We start from the raw sequence: 26491 nt of genomic DNA, 5'->3' as shown, positions 1-26491 counted from the left end.
ACGTCTCAGTACAAGTGCCTCGTAGATGTACCCGAGGACTTGAGGGAAGAATGCACCCGTGAGTTCGTGCATGAGGAGTTTAAGAATGCCGTGGGAGCCTGTAAGGTGTACTCGACCTCAGAAGCTAAACAGCTGGTGGTCCTGTCCACAACCGAAGTCACGGTGAAGAGGGTGGTGATCCTGAGTGACATACATTGGCGATGTATTCGCACGAAGCGGTTTCTCCGGTTGAAGATGGAGCAAGCCGCTAGACAACTGGAGCTGATGAGAAAGGCTCACAGTCTGCAAGAAGAGGTCATCCGGGTGCCTCGTGTTCTGGTGAGAGAGCTCATTGGGAGAGAGAAATGGCTGAGCCATGCAGATGATGGTCAAGAAGTCTGGTGTGGTGAAAGTAAGCAGTCCACGTGATCGTCAGGACTGGATACCGGATGAAGATGGCATGGTCTCATTCTACGCTATAGGAAAGGAAGAAAGTCTTGCATATATGAGCATGCTGGTGGAGTACTGAGTGACCTACCTGCGAGAGGTGGAACAATTGAATCTCGCTAGACTGCGAGTAGATGGACAGCATCATCTGAGCAGTAGAGGATGGCAGCCATCTGGAAATGGTGGGACCTGACAGAGAAGGGGGCCCCTAGATAACAGAACACCTGAAGTTAGGGACCCTTCAAGATGTCCTGAGAGTAGTGGGCGTGGGTTTAGAGGTAGTGAGACCTCCAGTAACTCAGGTTTGGGTGGCCCGTACAAAAGACCCAATAGAGAACTGGACAATATGGAGTCGAACCGGACCTTAGGTACAAGGACATGTGAGTCGCACAGCCGTATTGACTGCTGGGAGCGGGGGAGACCTGACAGGGTTTCGACTGACCGCTGGGAGCGGGGGAGACCTGACAAGGTTACGACCCGGAAAGGTGACCTGACGAAGTCAGTGACATTGACAGGTGGGAGGTCCCTGAGGAATGGGCTAATGTCAATGAATAATGTTCCAGGGGCTTGACAACGTAAGGGTCAAGTGCATGGTCTCTGTGTGAACTGTGGGTTATAAACTGTTGTGTATATTATATGTTCAACCCCACAGGTTTGAACAGAGGGGGGGAATATGTGGTGCAGCGGCATTGCTATAATGATCTAGTATGTCTGTTTAGGCTATTTCCTCCCCCTCAACTGACTGGTCACATGACTGTGACATCACACAGGTCCTTTTTGCTCACAGAAGGTATGGACACGTGACTGTGAGATAAGCACAGGTCCTGTGGCTGTTTCTACAGGATATAAAAACCCTGGTGATTTGAGACAAGTGTGTAGAGGTGCAAGGGGTGTGACAGGCGTGTTTCCTGTTACCCGTGTGCGGACACCGCTCGTGTGAGGCCTGGTGAGGCCTGGTGAAGCCTGGTGGACTCCTGGAGGGTGAAGCCTGGATCTGAGTGTGAGAGAGATGCCAGTAAGCCTTGGAGGGCCAGAGGCTAAGAGGACTCCTGGAGGGTGAAGCCTGGATCTGAGTGTAACTAGATGCCAGTAAGCCTTGGAGGGCCAGAAGGCTCGAAACCTATATCGGGCGGAACCAAATGGACTGAAGCAGCCGTAAGCCAGCAAAGGTAATACTCTTGTGTTATGGACACTTACCTGGACATTGTGTTAGTATTACCTTGCGGAAGGCTGTAATTAGAGCCAAGTGGGCCGGTCTGCCACTTGGGCTCGTGGACTTTATCAGTGTGATGGTGAGCCACTAAGATGGACTGAGTGGTCAGCAGTTTATGGAGTTAATAAACTGCTGAGTTGAGAAATACCGAAAAATATGGCTGGTGTGTTTTAAATTGACGCAGCGAAGCGAGTATCCCCCAGGAAAATAAGTAGCGCTGCCTAACATGTGGCTTCAGGCCATTTGGATCCGCCCGATAGGGATTTCTAGCCTTCTGGCCCTCCAAGGCTTACTGGCATCTAGTTACACTCAGATCCAGGCTTCACCCTCCAGGAGTCCTCTTAGCCTCTGGCCCTCCAAGGCTTACTGGAATCTCTCTCACACTCAGATCCAGGCTTCACCCTCCAGGAGTCCTCTTAGCCTCAGGCCCTCCAAGGCTTACTGGCATCTCTCTCACACTCAGATCCAGGCTTCACCCTCCAGGATTCCACCAGGCTTCACCAGGCCTCACCAGGCCTCACACGAGCGGTGTCCACACACGGGTAACAGGAAACACGCTGTCACACCCCTTGCACCTCTACACACTTGTCTCAAATCACCAGGGTTTTTATATCCTGTAGAAACAGCCACAGGACCTGTGCTTATCTCATAGTCACGTGTCCATACCTTCTGTGAGCAAAAAGGACCTGTGTGATGTCACAGTCATGTGACAAGTCAGCTGAGGGGGAGGAAATAGCCTAAACAGACATACTAGATCATTATAGCAATGCCGCTGCACCACAGCTCGTAGAGGTGGAAACTTTTCACAACCTCATGCCGGCGGCGGCCGGGTATCCATACTCGGTCCCCAGCCGCCACTATATTTCCCGGTATCGCCTCCGCCTTCCACAAGCACGGGTCCCACAACATTACACGTGCCCTCCCCAGTGCACTTACTGGGAAGGACCGCCTAACCACAAACACGTGGACAGGTGAATCTGGCCAGGGACAGTACGGAGCCAATTCACAACTTTTTTTGCTGACAGTTGTATTTAGCTCAGTGAAAGATATGGCATAGAGGGAAACCCTATCTAGCCTGCATGTCATTTCTCACAGGTAGTCCTGTAAAGCAGCTTTCACTTGAAATGTGGCCTTTTAGGCTCGTGGAGGTGGAAGCTTTTCACAACCACATGCCTCATGCCTCGTGTCCATACTCGGTCCCCAGCCGTCACTATTTCTCCCGGTGTTGTCTCCGTCTTCTACAAGCGCGGGTCCCTGAACATTACTACTGGTACTTTTCTGTTGAAATTTGCTTGCCTCCTACCAGCCTGGAATATTTCCAGAAAACTATGGTACGACACCATGGTATTAGCGCTGCCCCCCAGTACCAGTAGCGAAGCAATCCCCAATTTCCATCTCAGGAATTTTATTTGGTAGACTGAGTGGCTGCCAAAAATACATTTTCTCACAAAGGAGCTGAGGATAGAGTGGCAGTAGGTGCAAGTTTCTCCAGCCTGTTAGATATTAGAGGGTGAACGGCAGCACATTGGATCAGTGGTTAGCACTGAAGACTTGCAGCGCTGGGATCCTGGGTTCAAATCCCAGCAAGGACAACATCTACAAGGACTTTGTATGTTCTCCCCGTGTTTGCTTGTGTTTCCTCCTAGGTAAAAAAGCAGCCATAGAGTGTCCGGAAACCTTTCCACACACTTTTCTTAGGCAGGACTGCTTCTTGGCAGGGTTGGACGGTCCCACCAGAGAATCCTCTGGTGTGGCTTTGCTTCTACCTCAGGAGAGTTCATGATAGCGCTAACTTTGCAGCTGCTATGGGGCTCTTGAGCGGGGGAGAAAGGTTAGCCCTCAGAATCAACTCCCCTGGTGGGCACAATGTTTTTCAATCTGAAACAGCTTCTCAGTGGGAGTTGTATTTCATCACAGCCATATTCTTTAGCTCGGTGAAAGGACTGGCATAGAAGGAAACCGTATCTACCCTGGCTGTCATTTCTCCGTCACCAGGTTCCGCCCATTGTCACACACGACCATGCCTGGCTGTATGTTCAGCGGTGAGAGCCATAGATCAGGCTGCTGTGTTACAGCTTTCAACAACTCTGCAGCACTGGGTGGTTTGTCAATTAAGCATTAAGCATGTTATCTTCAGCACAGCCTGTTGCCGCTTGGCCAAGGCAGTGCTGCAGTGCTGTCAACTTGTGACTGATGTGGTCATTTTGGAGATGGAGGAGGAGGTGCATGAGCTGAACAATGTGATTACATTGTTGTTAAATTGGTGACGCTGTTTTTTATACTAAAGAAAGATCCTATTGTTTTGTTTTTCTTACGTTTTTTTTTAAGACAAATGCATTCACCGAGAAATGTCATTTTAACATTTTATAACCTTATCAGGCAATGTGGTGTGTGACACATCATCAGACTCTTCCTGTTTTATTTATGATCGAGGGACTCTGAAAGTCATAAAGCCTATTTTTATAGGGACATCAGACAGCCCTTACTATTCTTAAAAGGCCAGCAGTCGGCCCTAGCTATTGTTAGAGACCCGTCAGCCGGCTATGCTTTGTTGTTCCCATTATTAACAAGTGGGTCTCCTATACTGTTATTGCGTATCCAGTGACTGCAAGGGCTGCCAAAAATTTGAACGCAACCCAATACCCGTTTGAAGAGACATAGAGGAGGGTATCAGTAAAAAAAAATTTCCCATTATAAAGGAGCCGGTCTCCTATTGTGGTAATGCCCATGCTGTGACTGCAATGGCTGCCAAAATTTGGGAAAAACCCCACTAAGAATTTAAAGACACATAGAGCAGGGCCACAGTTAGAAGGTGCGACATGTTCCCATTAGAAAGGAGAGGGTCTGCTATACAGTTATAGGGTATGCAGTGAGTCCAACGGCTGACAATTTTAGGAAAAATCCCACTAAGAATTTAAAGACACACAGAGCAGGGCCACAGTAACAAGGTACGTCATGTTCCCATTAAAAAGGAGAGCGTCTGCTTTACAGTTATAGGGTATGCAGTGAGTCCAACGGCTGACCAATTTTAGGAAAAACCCCACTAAGAATTTAAAGACACACAGAGCAGGGCCACAGTAATGACAAATTCCCATTAGAAAGGAGAGAGTCTCCCATAGTGTGAATAGTGGTCCAGCGGGTGCAGTGAATGCAAGTGCTGCCAAAAATTTGGAGGCACTTCAATGCCCCTTGGAAGAGACATGGAGGAGGGCCTCATAAAAAAATGCTCCCATTAGAAAGGAGCGGGCTTCCAATACTCGTAATGCCCATGCAAGTGTATGGGCTGACAAACATTTACCCCTTGGGGGTATACATGAACATACTGTATAAAAAATTTTTTTTACGGGCATCATAAACACCATTTAAAAAATTAGTTGAGTGTTGCATCACGGACCATGGTCACCCTGGTGATATGGTGGTGGAGGATGAGGAGAAGGAGGAGGACAAGAGCAAATAGCCAAAATCAGGTGTGAAAAGGTGCATGGGAATACACCTCCCAAAAAAAGACACTGGATTGGAGTTTATGTTACGCTGCTATCATCTGGTGGTGTTGAGAAGTCTGGCCCAATCCAGCTCTTGTTCATTTTTATAAGAGTCAGCCAATCTGCATTTTCAGTTGACAGGCGGATGTGCTTATCAGCTATAATTCAACCAGTGGCAATAAAAACTCACTCTGATAAAACGCTGGCGGCAGGGCAGGCCAGGACCTCCAAGGCATAGAGAGCCAGTTCATTCCACGTATCCAGCTTGGATACCCAGTAATTATAAGGCACAGCGGAATCACGGAGGACGTTGGTACGGTCGTCAAGGTACTCCCTCAGCATCTTCCCAAACTTTGTACTCCTTGTGAGAGTACCCCAAGCCTCAGGGCTTGTCCAATGGGAGGGTCTGAGAAAACTCTCCCAGAACTTTGACAGTGTTCCCCTGCCTCTGCTGGATTGAAGTTGTGTCTCTCTTGCCTGTACTCCTTGGTTGTCCAACGAAGCGTGCCCTCTGCCGCCAGCATTTTCAGATGGGAATTTTTTTAATAGTTCTGCAACAAGGGCCTTCTGGTACAGCCCCATTTTTGTAGACCTGTCCGCCTCAGGAATAAGAGATATAAAGTTCTGCTTGTAGCGTGGGTCTAGAAGTGTCACCAACCAGTAGTGACTGTCACCCAAAATTTTGAGGAACTTGAGGGTCATGGGAAAGGCAGCGTAACATAAACTCAGCCATGCGTGCCAGACTACTAACAGGCAAGACTTCAGTGTCCTCACCAAGAGGATGACTGACCATGCTCTCCTCCTCCTCCTCCTCTCTGTCCTCTGGCCATCCACGCTGAACAGACGGTATGACAGCAGTGCAGGTAGTACCGTCTATAGTCCATGAAACTAGCTCCTGTCCTTCCTCCTCCTCCTCTTCCTCATTGTCACCCAATCCACGTTGGGATGAGATGAGGCTTGACGGTGTGTAATCACCCTGTATGGTTCCTTGCTCCATCTCATCGCGCTCCGCCTGCAATGCATCCTCTTTGATTGTGAGCAGAGAGCGTTTCAGAAGACAGAGAAGCGGGATGGTGACACTAATTATGGCGTCATCGCCGCTCAACATCTTGGTGGAGTCCTAAAAGTTTTGTTGGATGGTACATACGTCTGACATCCATGTCCACTCCTGAGGTCTTATGTGTGGAGTCAGAACTGAATACCGACGGCCTTGTTGATGCTGGCACCCAACAACTGCCCTCTTCTGCTCACAAATCCTTCCTAACATCTGCAGTGTAGAGTTCCAACGCATGGGGACATCACACACCAGTCTGGGAGCCGGAAGCTGCAAATGCTGCTGAAACACTGCAAGGGTGGCGGAAGCTGTGGCTGACTTTCTAAAATGGGCACACAGGCGGCATACTTTAACAAGCAGATCCGGTGGCTCCAGGTAAGATTTGAGAACCCGCTGAACCACGAGGTTAAGCACATGGGTCAGGCATGGTAAATGTGTGAGCTCGACTCGCCTCAGAACTGCCACCAAATTCCGGCCATTGTCACACACGACCATGCCTGGCTATAGGCTCAGCGGTGTGAGCCACAGATCTGCCTGCTCTTTCAGAACTGTCCACAATTCTTCAGCATTGTGCGGTTTTTCACCTAAGCATATTAGCTTCAGCACAGCCTGTTGCCGCTTGGCCGAGGCAGTGCTGCAGTGCTTCCAGCTTGTAACTGATGTGGTCATTTTGGAGATGGAGGCTGAAGAGGAGGAGGCTGAGGAGGATGAGGTGCAGGAGCTGTAGACCAAGGTCCGACTGGGTCCCGGCTTTCACTATGTTTACCCAGTATGCCATCAGAGAGATGTACCGTCCCTACCCACAAGCACTTGTCCACGTGTCCGTCGTTAGGTGGACTTTACCAGTAACTGCGTTGTTGAGACCACGGCTAATGTTTTGGGACACATGCTTGTGTAATGTGGGGACGGCACACCGGGACAAATAGTGGTGGCTGGGGACCGAGTACCAAAGGATGGCCGCGGAATGCTTCTATCTCCACGAGCCTAAAAGGCAACATTTCAGTCGTGAAATGTGAGAATTTAGTAGCGTGACCTGTGGGGCGTTGGCTGCATATTTGAACTTGCGTTCCAAGGACTGGGGTATGGACAACTGAACGCTGCGCTGGGACAAGGACATGGACGTACTTCCTGATGCTGCTACTTGAGAGTGTGCAACGACAGGTGCAGGGCAGGAGGCATCATCGCATGCACCATGGACTGGGGATTGGCTTGCATGCACAACAGCGGAAGAAGCAATGGTGCCACCCGCAGGCACTGTTCCTGGACCCTGTGGTTTGGCCCACAAAGTCGGGTGCTTTTCTGCCATGTGCCTGATCATGCTGGTGGTGGTTAGGCTGGTCGTTTTGCTACCCCTGCTGATGCTGGCCTGGTAGGTGTTGTAAATGGCCTTTTTGAGGTTATCGGCAGAGTCTTTAAACAACAACCAGACTCGGGAAGACCTAACAGTTGTACTGGCAACTTCCTTCGTGTTGGTTTTATGGGGAATGGTTGCCTTCCTTCTGTCTGCGGCCACCACACTGATTCTTCCTGCCTGTTGGGGTGCTCAGCCTCCCTCCCCCTGTGTGCTGCTGTCCTCGCTCTGCATGTCCTCTTGCCAGGTTGGGTCAGTGACTATGACATCCACCACCTCGTCTTCTACTTCCGCACCCTGGTCCTCCTCCTGACTTTCTGGCAATTGTGTCTCATCATCGTCCACCTCTTGAGACACTTTCCCACCGTCGCCTTCGTGTGACCGTGGCTGCTCAAATATTTGGGCATTGCTACACTCGATCTCCTCTTGCCCCACTTCAAGTGGAGCAAGCGAGAGGCCCGAATCTATAAATGGAAAAGTGAACAGCTCTTCAGAGTGTCCAAGTGTGGATCAGTTGTCTCTGGGTACTAGGCATGGTGGGAGGAAGGAGGATCAGGGTGAGGAATATGCGGTCCAGACTCATGGCTACTGAGACTTGACCGTGTGGAAGACAGGGTGGTGGTGGTGTTGACTAAGTGACTGGAAGCATTATCCGCTATCCAACCAACAACCTTTTGACACTGCTCTGGGTTCAATAGTAGTGTGCTGCGGTCCCCTAGAAATTGGGACAGAAAGGTCAGGCGAGAAGATGTGGGTGTTTGTTGTGGCACAATTTTGGCTTGCCCACAGCCTTGTCCTCAGACTCTGCATGCACCATTACCATCAAATCCAGTTCCCTGTCCCTTGCCACGTACCTTGCCCATTTTAAATGGAGGACAGTATCTTCCACGCTCACTACAAATGACTGAGTTTGGAGCGAATTTATATGTGATCCGTGTGACGGAGAAAACACAGTTTTAAATACCTGGCCTGTAGGTAAGTAGTTTGACCCCAAACTGCTGTGAATTGCTACACTGACAGACTGAAAGAAATTTTTAATGGAGGACAGAAATGGCAGTATTTTCTGACAACGTATATATGAGCCGTGTGACGGAGAAAACACAGTTTTAAATACCTGGCCTGTATCATTTAATGCACAGTAAAAATAAGCAAAATAAAACTAAACAAGATATGCTGCATATTGTAGGTAACTGTTTTAAACAGCAAACCAGTGTCAAAAACCATTCATGTCTATGGGACCTATTTTCATGGACCGACTGAATGGAGAAGATGGAGATTTTTTTTTTATTCTCTTCAACTGAGAAAATTGGATCACACTCTGATCACAGTCTTATCAAACTATGATCAGCGCTGTGATCAAAGTGTGATTAGAAAAATCAGACAATTTCTCAGATGAGAGAAAATATGGACATTTGACCTTAGGATGGGAAGCAATTAGTGTCCCATAGTGTTTCTCTATTAGAATCTTGGTTTTGTCATTTAGAAAAAAATGCTATGACGTGACAATGAGTTATCTGAAAATATTAATAGATCTGCAGAAACTCTGTGTTTTCCCCAAAAGAAACAGTTAAATAACATCTCTCATACCTGCATAATAAGTCTCTTATGATTTCTCATGTTTATTGCAATACTTAATCTAAGCCTAAAATGTAACACTGAAAGCAAGAGCTAAAATCCTGAGCACTGCTTGATTATCCGGAATCAATACTCCTCCAGTTAGCACACTCCCAGGAAGAAGAAAGTCCCAGTAAAGTTAACGGAGTTTAGATAAAGACTGACAGGAAAAGCATCTCTGTTATCTCTAATATAATCATAGGATCCAGCACAAAACAGCTGATGCTGAGGAGTGCACTCAGATAAATGAACAACATTCATGAACACGTCAGCGTTCTAAGTTAGGGCTCGCTCAGATTAACGTATAAATCGGATGAGTACAATGCGAGAAGACATTGCATTGCACTCTGACCATTGTTAGTAAATGAGTTAGTGCTCATCTGCGAGTTTTTTCTCAGCTCAGTTCATAGTCGCCAATGCAAGTCAATGGGTGCGAGAAAAAGATCACACTGCACACGGACCATGCGTGTGCCTTCCGATTTTTACGCACACATCTCAAAAGAAACCCGATATTTCATCAGCCAAGTACGATAAATTCACAAATTCATGTATTTAGCTAATAATTAAATAAATAAATAAATGAAAAAAAAAGGTTATTTTTAATAACCAGCTGAGGGAAAGCAGACAGCTGTGAGCTGGTGTTATTATTCTGGGAAGGGATCAATATCCATGGATCTTCCCAGCCTATTAATATTAGCTCACAGCTGTCTGTGTAGCCTTTACTGATTATTAAAAAGTGTCATGTTGTCCCCCTTATGTTGAATAACCTGCAAAGGCTAAGCAGACAGATGTAGGCTGATATTAATAGGCTGGGAAGGTGAAATGGATATTTGCCCCTTCCCAGACTAATGACACCAGCCCTTAGCCTCCCCAGAAATGGTGCATTCATCAGATGCGCTAATTCTGGCACTTAGCTTCAGCTCTTCCCGATTGCACTGGTGAAGTGGCAATCGGGGTAATGGTTTTGGGGTTGATGTCAGTTGTGTAATGTCCGCTGACATCAAGCCCAGGAGTTAGTAATGAAGAGGTGTATTTCAGACACCCCCATTACAAACTCTGTTGTCAAAAGAAATAAACACACACACATACTAAAGTCCTTTAATTGTAAAATGCACTCCCCGACAATTACTACGGGGTTAGTAATGGGAGTGTCTGACATTACACAGCTGACATCAACTCCAAAACCATTCAAACCGCATTGCATACGGATTGCATACGCATGTTATAGGGATGTCATATGGATACTAGGTGAGAAAAATTGCATTGTACACGCATGACACTCGTCCGACTTTTCTGGATCAAAATCAGACCGATTTTTTATACGCTAGTGTGACTCCAACCTTACCCTGTTTTCATCATTTTTATTTGGCCATTTTTTGAGATATAACTGACACACTGTTTCTGCAGGTTGCAAGCCCAGCAGACTGGTAAAGAGTGATAGACCCTGCACTACACATGGAGGGCAGGTATATAGTGACAAACAACACACTACACATAGAGCAAAGGTAGTGAGTGATAGGTCTCGCACTACACATGGAGGTCAGTTAGAGAGTGACAGATCCCACTCTAAAAATGGAAGGCAGGTAGAGAGTGACATACACCACACTACACATGGAGGGCAGGTAGATAGTGACAAACCCCATACTACACATGGAGGACAGGTAGAGATTGATAGACTCCACACTAAAAATGGAAACCAGGTAGAGAGTGACAGACCCCGCAATACACATGGAGAGAATATAGTGAGTGATAGATCTCGCACTACACATGGGGCAAAGGTAGAGAGTGACAGACCCTGCACTACACATGGAGGACAGGTACAGAGTGACAAACCCTGCAATGGACATGAAGGGCAGGTAGAAGGGACAGACCCCACATTATACATGGAGGCCAGGTAGCTAATAACAGACCCTGCACTGAACATGGAGGGCGGCTAGGTAATGACAGAAATGGAGGGATCACACACTATACATGGAGGGCAAGTAGAGAGTGATAGATACCACACTAAACATCACTATACTTGGAGGGCAGTTAGTGATTGACAGACCCGCACTACACATAGAATGCAGGTACAGAATGATAGACCCCGTACTTCACATAAAGTCACATTGTGGGTGACAGAGAAAGAGAATGCTCAGTGCTGAAGGAGAAGTCTGGCTCATCGTGGGAGGTGCATGCCTGAAAGTGGTGTGTGGAAAGGTAAAGCCCTACATAGCTGGAGGCGGGGGAAGACATAAAGAAGCACTGCTAGGGGCCATGAATCCACACTGGATGATGGGGAGACAAACTATGCTGTTGGGAGGAGGTCCCCTGAAGGTGTAGAACCGAAATTGTGTAAGTGCAGTGAGTGAAAGATTGGCACCATTGCTAAGTGAGTCAGTGAAGAGGCAATGAGCATGCATTGGCTCTTGTATTGGCAGGTGATGCCATGGCTGCTCAAACGTCAGGAGAAGCGGTAGAAAGCAAAACCGCATTGGTGGAGAAAAAGGAGTCTGCAAATGTGCAACCAGCCAAGACTAAGGAAAACTAAGCGACTTCTCCTGTAGAAGCTAAATTAGAGATTGGGCCTAGTGAGGCTGTTCCACCCAAGAGAGATGCAATATCACCTTCACCAGGAAGCCTTACCGTGCATTAGGATGATGAAGGACAGCAGAGGAAAAGGTGATCACTGCGGAGTCTTCTCTGGCTGCAGAGTCTGATTCTAATGAGAATTCATTATGCCAGGAAGTCTGTGAGGAGAAAGACAAGAAAGTGGGGATGCCACGCAAGTGAGATGGTGTGGCGCCCCTGAGGGTTCATTCACCACAGAGGTACTGCACCTCACCCAGAGGTGTGGTATCCCCTTCTCTCAAGTAAGGAGTAAGTGCTGCCCGGTAACCCAACACCTGCATCCAACACAACACTGCTCCAGGCCGGCTGGAAGGGCAAGATGCAATGTGTTTCCTGCTGAGCCCAATCCCTGGCTGGAGTGGGGAGAACGAAGAGGTAGGGGGAACCAGTAGTGGGTGTAGGTGGAGGAAGTAGTTTAAGGGATCACTGTAGTAGTAGGTATATATAAAGGGGAGCCATTTTATGGTGGCAGGAGAACTCGGTAGAGGAGTCAGTGGAGAACAGTCAGGGAGCAGAGGCTCTTTAGGAGCTCTGCTCCACAAGTAGGGCCCATTCCTAGAGGCCCAGGAGGGGAGCAGAGTAGTAGGCTCTGTTCTAAGAAGGGATTCTAGGGGGTACAGCGAGTGCAGGACGGCACCGGTACGCCCCGCATTTGTCAGAAGACAGAGGGATCATAGGCCGCAAGAAGGGGACCGGCCCCTGGTCCAGCCGTGTTACTCCAGGTCTCGACTGGGAAAACCGGAGGCTTCTGGCTTCTATAGTCAGTTGCTGAAGCCTCATTCTAATCACCATAAGGGTCAAGCAGGTCTGGGAACTCCGACGAGATAGGAGGGACTTCAGAGCACCCGAGCAAGATTGAGAGTGGGAAGCGCAGGGCAGGAAGGAGAAAGACCCAGCGTGAAGACGGTCTAGCTAGGAACACAAGAAAGTGGGGTTCTGTCAGGAACTCCTAATCTGCCTGAGGAAGTGCTGAACCCTTGCCTGGTGAACGCAGCGCGACGTGGGAGGCCGACACCTGTACAGTGCACCAGTGGAACTGTTATAAGAACTGTGAGTAAAGACTCGGATGACTGCACCGCACTGCCTCCGTCCATTCTTTATCTGCGCCATCTTTCCCTCACTGCACTACAACGCCCAGCACAACTTTCACGTCCTACACTGCCCTGGAGCTAGCTCTACCTGTGGAGAGCCACGCCATCCCTGCTGCCGTAACACCAGCTCCAGAGGACTGCTCCGCAGCGGCAGCACCCCTTTGCCACATTCCACAGGTGGTGTCACGAACACTATTCCAAAAACCCCATATAAATAGAAGATATCCCCCTTTTTACTGACCGCGGCTGGGTCACCAACTGGGCCAGCCACCGTGATATCCCCCCAGCGACCAGAGGCCCGGCTGCCGAGTACCCCACGTCCCAGGGGGCGCGTCAATGGTATAAGAAAGGAAGATACCCCCTGTTGTGTCACTTGCACCATGAGATGGAAGGGAAGTTCCATAGTCTCTACGAGGTAGCTGATGCTGTTGGTGCCAGTTGGTCTATGTGTTGTTTCTGTATTCCTGTTTCACATTTCCAGTCCTGCTAGGCCATGCAGGCCAGTAAGAGTTTGATCTGGGATTGTGCCAGTTTCTATTCCAGTGCCATTTTTTGCTGATTAGAGGCACTGATGTGTTGGGGGGGGGGGGTTCTACACTATCATCAAGTACCATATTGGTTTAAGAACTACAGTATATGTATGTACAGTATATGAATTGTATCCTTTATTCAAGGACTGTGTTCTTATGAAGGAACTGTCATTTACAACTGAATGGGACTGTATAATTTATTTAAGGACTGTACAGTACATCTAGAGACTTTATCATAGTTTTAGAGACTATCTATAGTATCAGCAATGTTTGGAATGTAATTTATGCTTTATTGTGAACCAGATCAAAAAATGAATGAAATGATGAGAAAGATATATAATCTACTTGCATTGTAATGCTATGCTGTATTACATTTTTTAGGTCAAGGATGGCAACTGTTTAAAAGGGGCGGTGTTTAAAGCCATAAATGATGTCCAGCACCCCCTGAAGAGAAATCATGTATGCCACGATGCTTTATTTGTTATGTTGCTGCATGATATACAATTATTACATGACACTGATGTAAAGTATAAAGACGCTGTGCTGTGGTTTATTGTAATCACTTTCTGTGAAATTTATGGGAGAATGTGCAGCTGGACAGGGAAGAGTTACCGCTGGCCAGACATGGAGATGGGAGGAGGTTTTTGAATAAAAATGGATAATGCATCTTGTTTAGTGAGTTACTGCAGTGCAAATTGTTCTGTATATGCATTAGACGGTTATGGCAGTGCATGCTTCCTTTGCTGGGCATTGTAGAGTGAGATTTTGGCACCATCTACTGCTCATTGTTGGTAATTGAAATATGGCACTAGTATGTAGAGGATTCTGGAAGAAGGGGAGTGGTTTCGTCTATAAACAGACCCCTGAGTTAACGATGGGCAGTCTTTTTGGCGATCTCAATCACTTGGCTCCACTCAACAAAAAAGTCAGCTTTTTTCGATCCTAAATGGATCTTTATTAAATATGTGTTCAACCCATGTGAACATACATTTAAAGAGGTTGTCCACTACATTTACACTGATGTACTATCTTTAGGATAGGTCATCAATGACTGATCAGCCGGGGTCCGACACCCCCGCAAATCAGCTATCGGTGCTGGCAGTGGCGGTCGCCGGCCGGAAGTACTCACTTGCCGAGCTGCTCCGTCTACTTGTAGCGGCTTCAGCAGGGTACTGCACATCCGGCTCCTATTGATTTGAATAGGAGGCGGATGTGCAGTACCAAACCCCGGCCACTACAAGTAGATGGAGCAGCTCGGCAAGTGAGTACTTCCGGCCGCCGACACCGATAACAGCTGATCGGCGGGGTGCCGGGTGTAGGACCCCGGAGGATCAGACATTGATGACCTATCCTAAGAATAGGCCATCAATGTAAAAGTAGTGGACAACTCTTTAAAATGAACTTGAAGCAGGTAAAACCCCTGCCACGCGCAGCTGAAACCCTGCCTACCGGCAGCTAGCCAATGAAAATGCTGAGTAGGCGTAGTGTCGGCTGCTGAGCACCGCTATTTTACCCCCAATGAGAGCCGTTCAGAGACTTTAGTGGTTCTCACTGGGGTGACGATTCCCTTTGCTCACAGCAGGGAGCCGGAACCATCACTACTCTGGGGGCTGTTTAAATCAAATTAGGGATTGAGTGTTGCAGTGAGAAGTGAGGAGCTAAGTGTATGAGTCACAGCTTGGGTGTGTGTGGAAGGAAAGAGAACAATGGAAGAATAAAGTAGCTGATAAGTTATCATTTGGATCCAGACATGGCAAGAACATCTTTAATACCCTGGGAATTGGAGCAGGAATAAAGGAAAGCGCAGCTGCCGCAGGTACCACCTGTAGCTAATGAAGATATAAGTGTGGATTTGTGGGAACCCTGAGACAACAAAAGACAAAGTTTTGACGTTGAGGCAACTTGTAGGCTGAACTTAGGAATGTTACTAAGAAATATTGGACTTGTCAGGCCAGGGCACATTTACTATGCAAAAGTGAACTGTGGACAGTGAGAAGATAGTGTGTGATGGAAAGGCCAAGTGATCTATGCCGTGTGTTTCAAAAGTGCCTTGCAAACTATTTACCGCCACCTGTAACTACTAAGCCTTTGACTCTGTTCAATACAGAAGATGTGATTTACAAGTCATGTACCTACTACTTACTGTATATATGTTCCATCAAGTTCTCCTGTAAAGATCAGGTGATATTTATAATCTAGATTGAATCCTTCCTTGTTTTCACTTCAGATTCAGGGTACTTGCTCCATCTTACAACATGTGGTGGCCATAGAGGGTAACATCTGTACAGTTTAACAACATACACACCCGGAAGAACCCATTTTACTGGTGCCTATGGCCATGAAAGAACACCTAGGCACAAACGACCATTACATTCCTACATGGCAGAAAGCCTTGGGGCTCCATAAATATCAGGACCTAAGTTTGAGTTCTACAGCTAAGCCAGTGAAATTGTATATAGTTCCTACAGGTTGATCTTAATAAGAAGAAAGTTCTCCCGAGTGATCAGAGAAAGAATTGTTTCTTTACCTCAATGGTGAAGAATTGTTAGGAATGGCGTTCTTAACCTTAGTCTTAATAAAAAAGCAAGCTGGTGTAAGATGCAAAACTGTCAGTCACTGAAAGGACTGCCCACTGGACCAAAGATCCCAGAAAGAGCAGAGGATTAAATGATGATGTGGCACCCCAGGGGTCCGGTTGCCATAGTGGCATTGCCTCCCTCACAGGGGGTGATGCCATGCCTGGAAGCAAGGAGGGGTCCCCTAATCAGGTATACCAGCATCCAACACTTTCCTGGCTCCAGACCAGAAGGGGAGCTCCTCCCCTTAGCAACTGGAATCTGGAGGCAGAGTTATTAAGAGTGAGTAGAGAGGAGTTGGAGTCAGGCAGCGACGAGGAAGTACCTAGGGAAGGGAGCTGTGGACAAGCTCACCCCAGAGAGAAGCGCAAAGTCTGTGGTTGTGGGGCACTGAAGGTCCAGCAGCTGAATCTGGAGGGCAGGAGGCTGCAGGTTTCCTGGCCCCACCAGACGTCCGACGGCTCAGCAGCATCATAGGACCCAGCACTGCCACGTGGGAGCGACATTTGAGGAAGGCCCGAGCTGCCTGCCATACGGGTGAGGAAAAAGACGTTTTACTCAGGGACAAGGGCCGCAGCATAGCTTCAAGCAGCAGGGCCAAAGAGAATAGCGCAGAGGGAAGGCCTACAACTCCACCTGGCGAGGTGGATCCCCAACTCGCTTCCAGGCCGCCCAGACCTCCACTACCAGCTAGTACCCGTGTCCCGGTCTGCTCTGGCAAACCTAAAGTAAAAATAGAGGAAACCGCCATTAATTTGTTGTCTAGTCATTACCTGCGCCCTCAGCCCTGCATTACACTGCACCAACAACATATACCTCCACAATTCATCATATACTGCCCTGGAGCTTAGCTCTGCCTGTGGAGAGCTGAACCAACTCTGCTGCGTCACCATCAGCTCCAGTGGATCTGCACTGCAGCGGCAGCCAAATATAGCCGCATACCACAGGTGGCGTCACGAACATTATTCTCCAAAAGCTTTATTCCCCTTTTACTTTTCCCTTAATTGACCGCCCTGGGTCACGGAACGGGTCAATGCCACCGTGACATACCAAGCACCGACCAGCCCGGCTACCGAGTACCCCACGGCTCAGGGGGCGCATCAATGAAAACACAGGTTATACTGAATCTTTTCACACAAATCTATATATCAATCTACTCAGCTCGCTCTACGATTTAATATCATGTCTGCAGATTGGACTGCATTTTCATGGTGACAGGATCCTTTTAATATAACTCATGCAGTGCGTGCCCACCAGAAATACAAATCAACGGCAGCCGCTTTCTGGGATGACTATGTGATTTGGCTGTTATCTTACATATATTAAAGCACTTTTGGGGATCCCTTTTCTAATAGTGGTAAATCCCTTTAAATGTCCTGTCAATCGATTCATATTGGGGTGGTGGTTGACTAGCCCTTGGCTGAGGTGGCAGGACTTATTATTCTTTTGTCCCACTACAGGCTGCAGCTAAGTTATCTTACAAACACACACGCACACGGCAGTGCAGAGGACAGGGGCATGACTGAGCTCCTGAGATGCACAGAAAAAACTTCTGTATATATTTCTCAGTTTAAATTGTAACATTAGACAATAAAAGACCGAAGAAAAGGAGGAGATTTATTAAAGAGGTTGTCCACTACTTTTACATTGATGACCTATTCTTAGGATAGGACATCAATGTCTTATCGGCTTTTATCGGCGACAGCGTCCGCCAGCTGTACGTACTCACTTGTGAAGCTGGCCGTCTACTTGTAGTGACTGGGGCTTGGTATTGCACATCCGCCTCCTATTCAAATCAATAGGAGGCGGATGTACAGTAACAAGCCCTGGCTACTACAGGTAGACGGCCAGAGCACCTCCGGCTGCTGCCGATAAAAGCTAATCGGCTGGGGTACCGTGTGTCAGACCCCAGCCGATCAGACATTGATGACCTATCCTAAGAATAGGGTATCAATGTAAAAGTAGTGGATAACCTATTTAAGGAAATGATGGTATTGTTTTGTCTATTTTCTGTGTTAAGTTTTTCTATATTGTCTTTAATTGGATAGTTTTTTGTTAGAATTCTCCCAGCCATGAGCGGCAGTCAAACACAACAGCAGCCCCAGGGGAGGTCTTACATGAAGTGGGACTGCACTGATCTAGTATGATCAAGATATAAGCAAAAGGGGAGACTGTGATAGTAAATTTTATGCTTTCAATTTGTTTTTCAAGTAAAAAATTTGGTTTCTGCAGCCATATGCTCGTATTCTGATACTCATGTTTTTTTTTTTTAGCATTCGGCTGCATGAGCTGTGTGAGAGCTTGGCTTTTGCAGCGCCAGCTGTAGTTTTTATTAGTACTATTTTGGACTACGTAAAACTTTTTCATTTTTTGGGGGGGCAAGATGACCAAAATAAAGGAATTCAGGATAATTTCTTTGACATTCATGTATGAATTCAGCACATCTAATGTCCAAATTGGAAAGTGGGAAAGTGAAATGTCTCTTACAGGCAAGCAATTTTCCATCACAGTCAGACCCCCTGAGGAAGCAGAATATTGGCGATACGCATGGGGATTTCTTTGTCCCTGTTTCTTATCATTTAATTATCTTATCCTCTCCCCTGGATTGGTATTTATCCAATATGTTAATTCACCTTTTTCTTATTACTGGTACTTTTTATGTGATGTTTAATGCTGTGCTATTTTTCCCATGATTATTTATATATATATATATATATATATATATATATATATATTTTTTTTTTTTTCTTACCACATATACAGTACAGACCAAAAGTTTGGACACACCTTCTCATTTAAAGATTTTTCTGTATTTTCATGACTATGAAAATTGTACATTCACACTGAAGGCATCAAAACTATGAATTAACACATGTGGAATTATATACTTAACAAAAAAGTGTGAAATAACTCTTGATGAGCTTCAAGAGGTAGTCACTGGAAATGGTTTTTACTTCACAGGTGTGCCCTGTCAGGTTCAATAAGTGGGATTTCTTGCCTTATAAATGGGGTTGGGACCATCAGTTGTGTTGTGAAGAAGTCAGGTGGATACACAGCTGATAGTCCTACTGAATAGACTGTTAGAATTTGTATTATGGCAAGAAAAAAGCAGCTAAGTAAAGAAAAACGAGTGGCCATCATTACTTTAAGAAATGAAGGTCAGTCAGTGCCAAAAATTGGGAAAACTTTGAAAGTGTCCCCAAATCATCTTTAAATTGGAAGGTGTGTCCAAACTTTTGGTCTGTACTGTATATTTTTGTTTGTTTGCCTAACAGTTCCAGGTGATTTTCTTTGGATATTTCCTGATATCTCCTGTGAGGGGGTCTCTTGTCTCATTATTTGAGCGTAGACTGTTATTCTCATTGTGGCACTATAGTTTTGTGCATGTTTTTAATTGGTTTTAATTTGTTTGTACCTGGCGTTTTTTTGCATTACTCAATAAAAATATTTCATTTTGGGATGTGCCTGTCTAAGCATAGTTTCTTTTTCTCTTTATCCATCACAGTCAGTTAATATATAGAGATAAGCAAATCCCTGGAAATTCTAATTCGGCAGATAAAACTCGATTTGCATCTAAAAAACTCAGTGTGAATCAAATCTGCCTGGGAAGGGGATAAAAAATATCCTCTTATACCCACTTCTCCCTTCCAGTCTCTCTCCCGTCACTGCTGGTTGCGTCCTCTGTCTTCTCTCTTCTATCTTTAGCATCCGTCTCCAAGTCTAGTCACTAATATTAATGACTTGCGTCAAACCTGACACGAAAGCCTGGGGCCATAATAAACAATGGGAACACTGGAGGTCCCGAAACAGAAGAAGAGATAAGATAGGGGAGCCAATCAGAAAACCGGTGGGTAGTGGGACAGGTATGGGGGTGTAGGACAGGTGAGCATAAGATTTTTTAATGTCTTCCTGGTTCTTAGTATTCAGCAAAAATGGTGGACAACTAACCAATCAAATACAAATTTTGGTGAAAATTCGCAACAAAATTAGTTATGAAAAACACTACTGATAGATGTCATAGATGTCACTTCAGCTCACACAATGGGGAATGAGTAAGCTATATATATTTTGCAATTTAAAGCCCAGGGCTTTAGGTGGTGTAGATTTTGGTGTCCGTCTGCCATGTAAAAAGATGCTAGTATCATAAATGTAATATTACCAACATTTAAAATGCAAAATTCAGGACATTTATGCTCCACCCTACTAAAGCCCCTGAACACACCAAGACAGACACTTTATGCTGTTATGATGAAGACAAGGATGAGAAGGTGTAGAAACACAACGATCATTTATTAATTGTCAGCAACGCATTTTAAAGTAGATCTGAAGAAGAAATCAGATCGATTTCGAAAAGCGTTGCTGTCTTTTAATAAATGATCATTGTGTTTCTGCAGCTTCTCATCCTGGTCTTCGTGACAGCTCCCACCACAAGGTTTTTTTCTTATTTTTTACTAGAAAGGATACAGGATTAATGAAGGCAAAAGCAGACGGATTCCTTTCTAAAGGTGGATATTGGCTTCTTCATAAATGTATCACTATGTTGGGGAGACGGATTAACATGCAAACACATCTTTTCTATGAAATCTTTATGCAAAGATAATTTAGGGTTATTTCTTACAATACACATTCATAGCAATAGACTTTAATGTTCATCAAAAAGTACAATACAGAAGGAACAGGATAACAAAATCAACCATTCTCATTGCAAACAGTGTCAAACCTACAGAATATTTCTCCGTATAAATTGAAAGAAGAATTGTCCGTTTCCTCGGCTGCATGGTAATTGAAGATTTTCAACCAGCAAAATAAGCATCGGCCTTTTCATTCTAAACGTAGCAAGACTCGGGTTCCGGATTATTTATGAATCAAACATGAGTATTAGAAAAGTGTTCTTAAAATGTGCCTCTAGGGGGAGCCATTAGTTCTTCTCGCAGAACAAAATACTGATGCTGCGGAGATAGCAAGTCATTCCAAGCGGATGCTTTAAAGTTTAGTGATCCACAAAATACAAAGGTGAGACTTTATTTTTCGCATTGTGGAGATTTGAGTCATTGTTTTGTTAAACTTCCATAGTAGTATCGCTCCTGGGGGCTTTGGAAATCCACAGGGTAGATTGAGTTGGACTGGTCTTTGAACGGTCTTTGCTAGATGCCAGAGACACAATACAAAGTAAAGATTACAGAATGATAGTGAGCAAGCCGAAGCGCTTCAGACAAAGCAGTAAATTAGTGTTATTTTCCTCTGTGTTTGTAACAAGGAACATGATTAAATTAAATTACAACTACTGGAGGTGAAAATGCATCTTATTTTTAAGCTATTTTCTTCCCAAAGTTTCCTGTTTACCTCTGTTCTTTAGTGAAATATTACAAATCTCTGTAGCATTAATGAAAAATATATTTGAGAGTAGAGATAATATAGAAAGGTAGAAGATCTACAGGTAAACCACATTGATATTTACCGTATTTTTCGGATTATAAAACACAATTTTTTCCCTCCAAATTTGGGAGGAAAATGGGGGTGCGTCTTATAATCTGAAATGAGCTTACTGGGTGGCGGCAATGGTGGAGTGGGGTCACAGGAGGCAGGATTGCTGCTTCAGGAGGCCAGCGGTGGGCGGAGCAGTCGATGCTGTGGTGCCTGGGCTCTCAGATGTCGGCACCGGTGAGCGGAGTCCCCTTTCCTGTAGATTTCCCTGCAGTGGGCTTTGGAAAAATGACCGCCAGAGGTGGCACATGCGCAGATTGAGATCTCAGGAGATGAGATCTCATGACACAAGATCTAGATCTCATCTCCTGAGATCTCAATCCGCCCTTGGTGGACATTTTCCTGAAGCCCACTGCAAGGAAATCTACAGAAAAAGGGACTCCGATCACAGGCGCCGACATTTTGTGGAACCCCTCTATTTTTAATTAAAGCCGAGGTAAATTTGACATCTAGAGGCTGCAGCACACAGCTGTCAGCTTTACTTGCGCTGGTTATCAAGACTAGGGGAGATTCCCTTTTTTTACATACTGCGCCTGAGCTTACTGTACATGTATTTTTTGAATAAATAAATAATTGAAAAAAATTGTGTGAGGTGCCTCTCCAATTTTCCTAACCAGCTTAGGGAAAGTTGATAGCTGGGTCTGGTGTTATTATTCTGGGAAGATGGAGAGGCATCCGTAAAACACCCCCATTACCAACCCCGTTCTGAAAATTAAATAAAGAGACACACGTGAAAAAATCCTTTAATTGAACAAAACACACACAAAAAAAAATCCTTTATACGAAAGAAACACTCCCCACCCTCTTTTACCCATTTGTTACTGTAAAATTAAAAATAATAAAACACCATATTCCTCAACTGTCCGACGACAATCCATTTGTCCCATGAAGAGGCCAACTCTGCTACATCCAGGAGACACTGAGCTGAGCCTGCTTCAGTGCTGAACGGTTACGTCAATAAGGGAAGTGGAGTTTATAGCCGATGAACTCCAGTCACCTCACTAACGTCAGCGCTCGTGAGAAAGTTTTCACGCACCGAGCGCTGACGTCAGTGAGGTGATTGGAGTTCATCGACTATGAAATCTACTCACGTTTTGATGTCAGGCTCAGCTCAGTGTCTCCTGGATTCATGGCTGAGTCGTGTGTTCATACCACCACTCAGCCATGCAATCCAGATGGAGCAGAGTTGGAGCACGTCGTGGGACATATCGATTATCGTCAGACAGGTGAGGAATATGGTGTTTTATTATTTTTAATTTTACAGTAATAAATAGGTAAAAGAGTGGAGAGTGTTTGTTTAAATAAAAGAGTCTGTGTTTTTATTTCAATTAAAGGACTTTTTTTCTGTGTGTGTTTTTATTACATTTGATTTTGGGGTATAGACGCCTCACAATTACTAACTTGTTGGCTTGATATCAGCTGACATTACAAAGCTGACATCAATCCCACAAATATTACCCCACTTGCCACCACATCAGAGCAAGTGGGAAGAGGCAGACAAAGCACTAGAATTGGTGCATCTAATAGATACGCCTTTTCTGAGGCAGCTGTGGGCTGATATTTTTAGGCTGGGGAGGTATTGGCCCCAGTCTGAGAATATTAGCCTCCAGCTGTCTGCTTTAGCTTGGCTGGTTGTAAAAAATGGGGGGGACCCCACACCTTTTTTATACATAATTTATTTAAATAATTTAAAAATATGGCGTGGGGACCTCTCTATTTTTGATAACCAGGCAATATAAAGCTGACAGCTGGGAGCTGTAGCCCCCAGCTGTCAGCTTTACTTGTGTTGGTTAGCACAAATAGAGTGGACCGCATGTCATTTTTTTGATTTTACACAGTGTGCCCCGGCCAATCACAACTATGCCAATACTTGTCATGGCTGTGATTGAGCCAGAAGTGCCCACACCGGCAAAGCTTGTTGACTGGCTGTGCAGCAGCCTTTCAACAAACTTTTTTCGGGCTGCCGAACCCGAATAGTAGCACGGACTTCCTGGAGAAGTCTGTGTTTGGGGTCACGGACAATAGGTGTTCAGTATAGACCCCAAAATTTACTGTTTGGGTTCGGGGATCTACATTTCATTGATTATTATGTTATAATGAATTCCTCCATATTGAAAGATAAACTGATAACATCACTATTTGCCCTACATAGATTTGCAATTTTCCAACATGACAATGATCTAAAAATGCAAATTGATTCTTCAGAGAGGAAGAGGACTTGAACTCTAGTGCGATCTATTGGAAATAGCAATCCTAAAAGTCACTATCAACCCTTTAATGAGCCTTGCCATATGACTTAGAATAAAAGCCAAACCAGAATCTCAATTTGAAGATGTGTTTTAGGGTGTTGCCCCTCCTCAGTGCAAAGTATGACATATGATTTTGCTGTTTGAGAGGCCTCTGACTGTGGTCTAAGAGATAATGTTTCTCTGAAGAGTTATATTGCATATTTATATTCCCAGAGGAGCATTACATGGCCAATGATTCTTCTTACCCTGGCATGTCAGGCATGTCACTATAAGGAGACGTTACCTCTTAGACCCAAATGATCCAAAACACACATCTAAGGCCATTGTTGCATTTCTGAAGAACAGAGTGAAAGTGATTCAGTGGCCAAGTGTCTCCTAATCTGATCCTTATCGAACACTTATGGAGAATTCTGAAGAGACAAGTTGTCATCACTCTCCATCCAGCATCCAGGTTCTATAAGAAGCCATTGTTGAAGAATGGAAAAAGATAGATGAGCCAATATTTTGCCAACTTGTTCATTCCAGGCCTAGAAGACTGGGTGCTGTCCTTAGAAATCATGGAGGTCATACATAATACTAGATATAGTAGTTTTTCGATGTGGGGGGTACTCATTTTTACATCAACTAATAAAAATTAAGATTTTGTAAAGAAAGTTATATTATTACCATTACTTTTATGTTATGGGTTATAAAAATGTTCTATGAAACTCAGTTGTGTCAACATTTTGGAAATTGTGCTTGTGCTCATGTGTTTAGTGAGATATTGATTAAAATCTTACTTTTCAAAGGAGGTGTACTCATTTATACTGAGCTCTGTAGATAGATTTGATAGATAGAATTCATGCATAAATAGATAGATAGATAGATAGATAGATAGATATGAGATGGATAGATAGATTGATAGATAGATAATAGATAGAGAGATAATAGATGGATAGATAATAGATGGATAGATAATAGATGGATAGATAATAGATAGATAATAGATAGATAGATAGATATGAGATCGATAGATAGATTGATAGATAGATAGATATTAGATAGATAGATAGATAGATAGATAGATAGATATGAGATCGATAGATAGATTTTGATTATGATTTATGAGCCTTATTTTTCCAAACACAAAACATCTTTATTTCACTCATTTTGCTTCTACAATTATTCTTAAATACATTTATTTGTGGAATTACACATCGTCTCCAGTATAGACTCTGCCTCTAATGGTCAAAGTTCCAAATTTATAATCTGTGCCTTCATCCCAATTATCTGATTCCTCCTTATAATGACCTAAATCAGCTACAATTCCACCCGGGGACTGATTTACACAGAGCAACATTTGTGCAGCGACACTTTGTACCTTTTATGTAGCATTTGGAAGCAGCAGGTCCCGAACGCCACCAGTATCAGCAGCAGCAGCGGTATGGTGGGTATAATAACATAGATTAGGTTTGGCATAATTCCTGGAAGATGAAGAGAAAGAAGAAAGCAAACAGAAAAAAAATATATTAACAATCCACCTTCCCACTCAATTGTTCCACGCAGCAGTTTGCGGCACATATCTAATGTTCTCTGCTTAAACAGCAATATAATTATATTTATTCCAGCCTTTAAAAGTATTGATAATTAATAAATGATCAGCCGCTATCACAGCCTTAATTACTGCTCTGAGATACAGCACACGCCGCTGCTTTTCTTCAGTCTGACAACTATATTATGGGAATATTTACTGCATGCTGCTGCTCTTATTGGAAAATGAAGTAAGCATTTCGCCCACACAAATGAATTTTAGCTGAGCTGTTTCCACTTAATGGAAACAAATCACCTGTTTCTGCCATGGATACATGAGAGGAGTCCTCCGGCTTGCTTGTAGCGAAAGTTATATCGGTGGTCACAGGAGACAGCGGGTCTAGAAGTCAGAAACAAAGTAAATTATTATTATTATTATTATTATTATTATTATTATTATTAATCACATTTTTTGAGTTTTAGATATATGTATACAAATTATCACATTTATAGTCAATCTTTTCTATACATGCTATATATACTGTATAAGGCTGTTTTGTGATTTTCAAGGAAAAGAATGCAGGGTAAAGCTGGGTCTTCATGGTCCAGATGCTGCATAGGTCCAAAATCATTACCAGCATAATGCTGCCAACTGTCGTGCAATTTTGTGGTTTTGATAGACAAAATTTTGTGATACCATTGGCTACTGCATGCATTGCGATTTAAGCCGCATCACCATAGCACAGCATTTACACGTCCATATTTCACATTTCGGGACTCATATATGCCTATAATGCTGCTAGTTCAGGCCAGAAGACCCTCATCTGGTCCAGAAATTGCAGTCTGTACTTGACCAATGAAATGGGGATGTGTGAAACCGGAGAAGCGTACCAAGCAGAAGCATAAAATGAAATTATAGAGTCCCATTGCCAAACTTAGCATAGGTCCAATTGTTCAAAATGAGCAACAACAAATTGATGTTTTTAAAGGCATTCTATATGAATAAAAAAAGTTATGAAAATCGTAAATACCTGTAATTAGCAAATAACACTTGTTTTGACTAGAGAGGATGTGAAAATGGCTTTTGTCTTGCTACACTTACAGAAACCTTTGCTATAATGTTAATATCATGAGCATCTACAGTAGGAAGCTTCACCTTCTGCCTTCATCAAAGATGCGCTGCCAGTCAATATTTTAACACTAGAGATAACATTTGTGCAGAGGTAGGAAGAGACTTCTCATGCTGCTGTCCATCCTGTCTTACTGAATTAATACTGGAGCTAATAGGGTTGTTGAGGTAAG

The 26491-nt window shown here is 44.6% G+C and overlaps 1 protein-coding gene across 2 annotated transcripts in view; it reads right to left on the bottom strand.

Annotated features, from left to right (window-relative positions):
* Positions 1–20556: 20556 nt before the first annotated feature.
* Positions 20557–26491, bottom strand: part of CHODL (chondrolectin) — a 161964-nt gene continuing 156029 nt past the window's right edge. The window contains exons 5-7 of one of the 2 annotated variants that reach the window (XM_073670814.1): positions 25506–25589; positions 25041–25143; positions 20557–21091 (exon numbers count right to left, since the gene is read on the bottom strand). In XM_073670814.1, the coding sequence (XP_073526915.1) occupies positions 21007–21091; positions 25041–25143; positions 25506–25589 (272 nt within the window). In that variant the 3' untranslated portion in view covers positions 20557–21006. The remainder of the gene's footprint in view (positions 21092–25040; positions 25144–25505; positions 25590–26491) is intronic. The other variant, XM_073670813.1, reaches the window with a different exon arrangement.

Source organism: Phyllobates terribilis, unplaced genomic scaffold, assembly GCF_046119375.1.
Source record: "Phyllobates terribilis strain yellow unplaced genomic scaffold, ASM4611937v1 Scaffold_2__4_contigs__length_985480577, whole genome shotgun sequence".
In the NCBI taxonomy this organism is placed as follows: domain Eukaryota; kingdom Metazoa; phylum Chordata; class Amphibia; order Anura; family Dendrobatidae; genus Phyllobates; species Phyllobates terribilis.
Note: the sequence above shows the minus strand (reverse complement) of the source record. Positions and strands in the feature narration are given on the sequence as shown.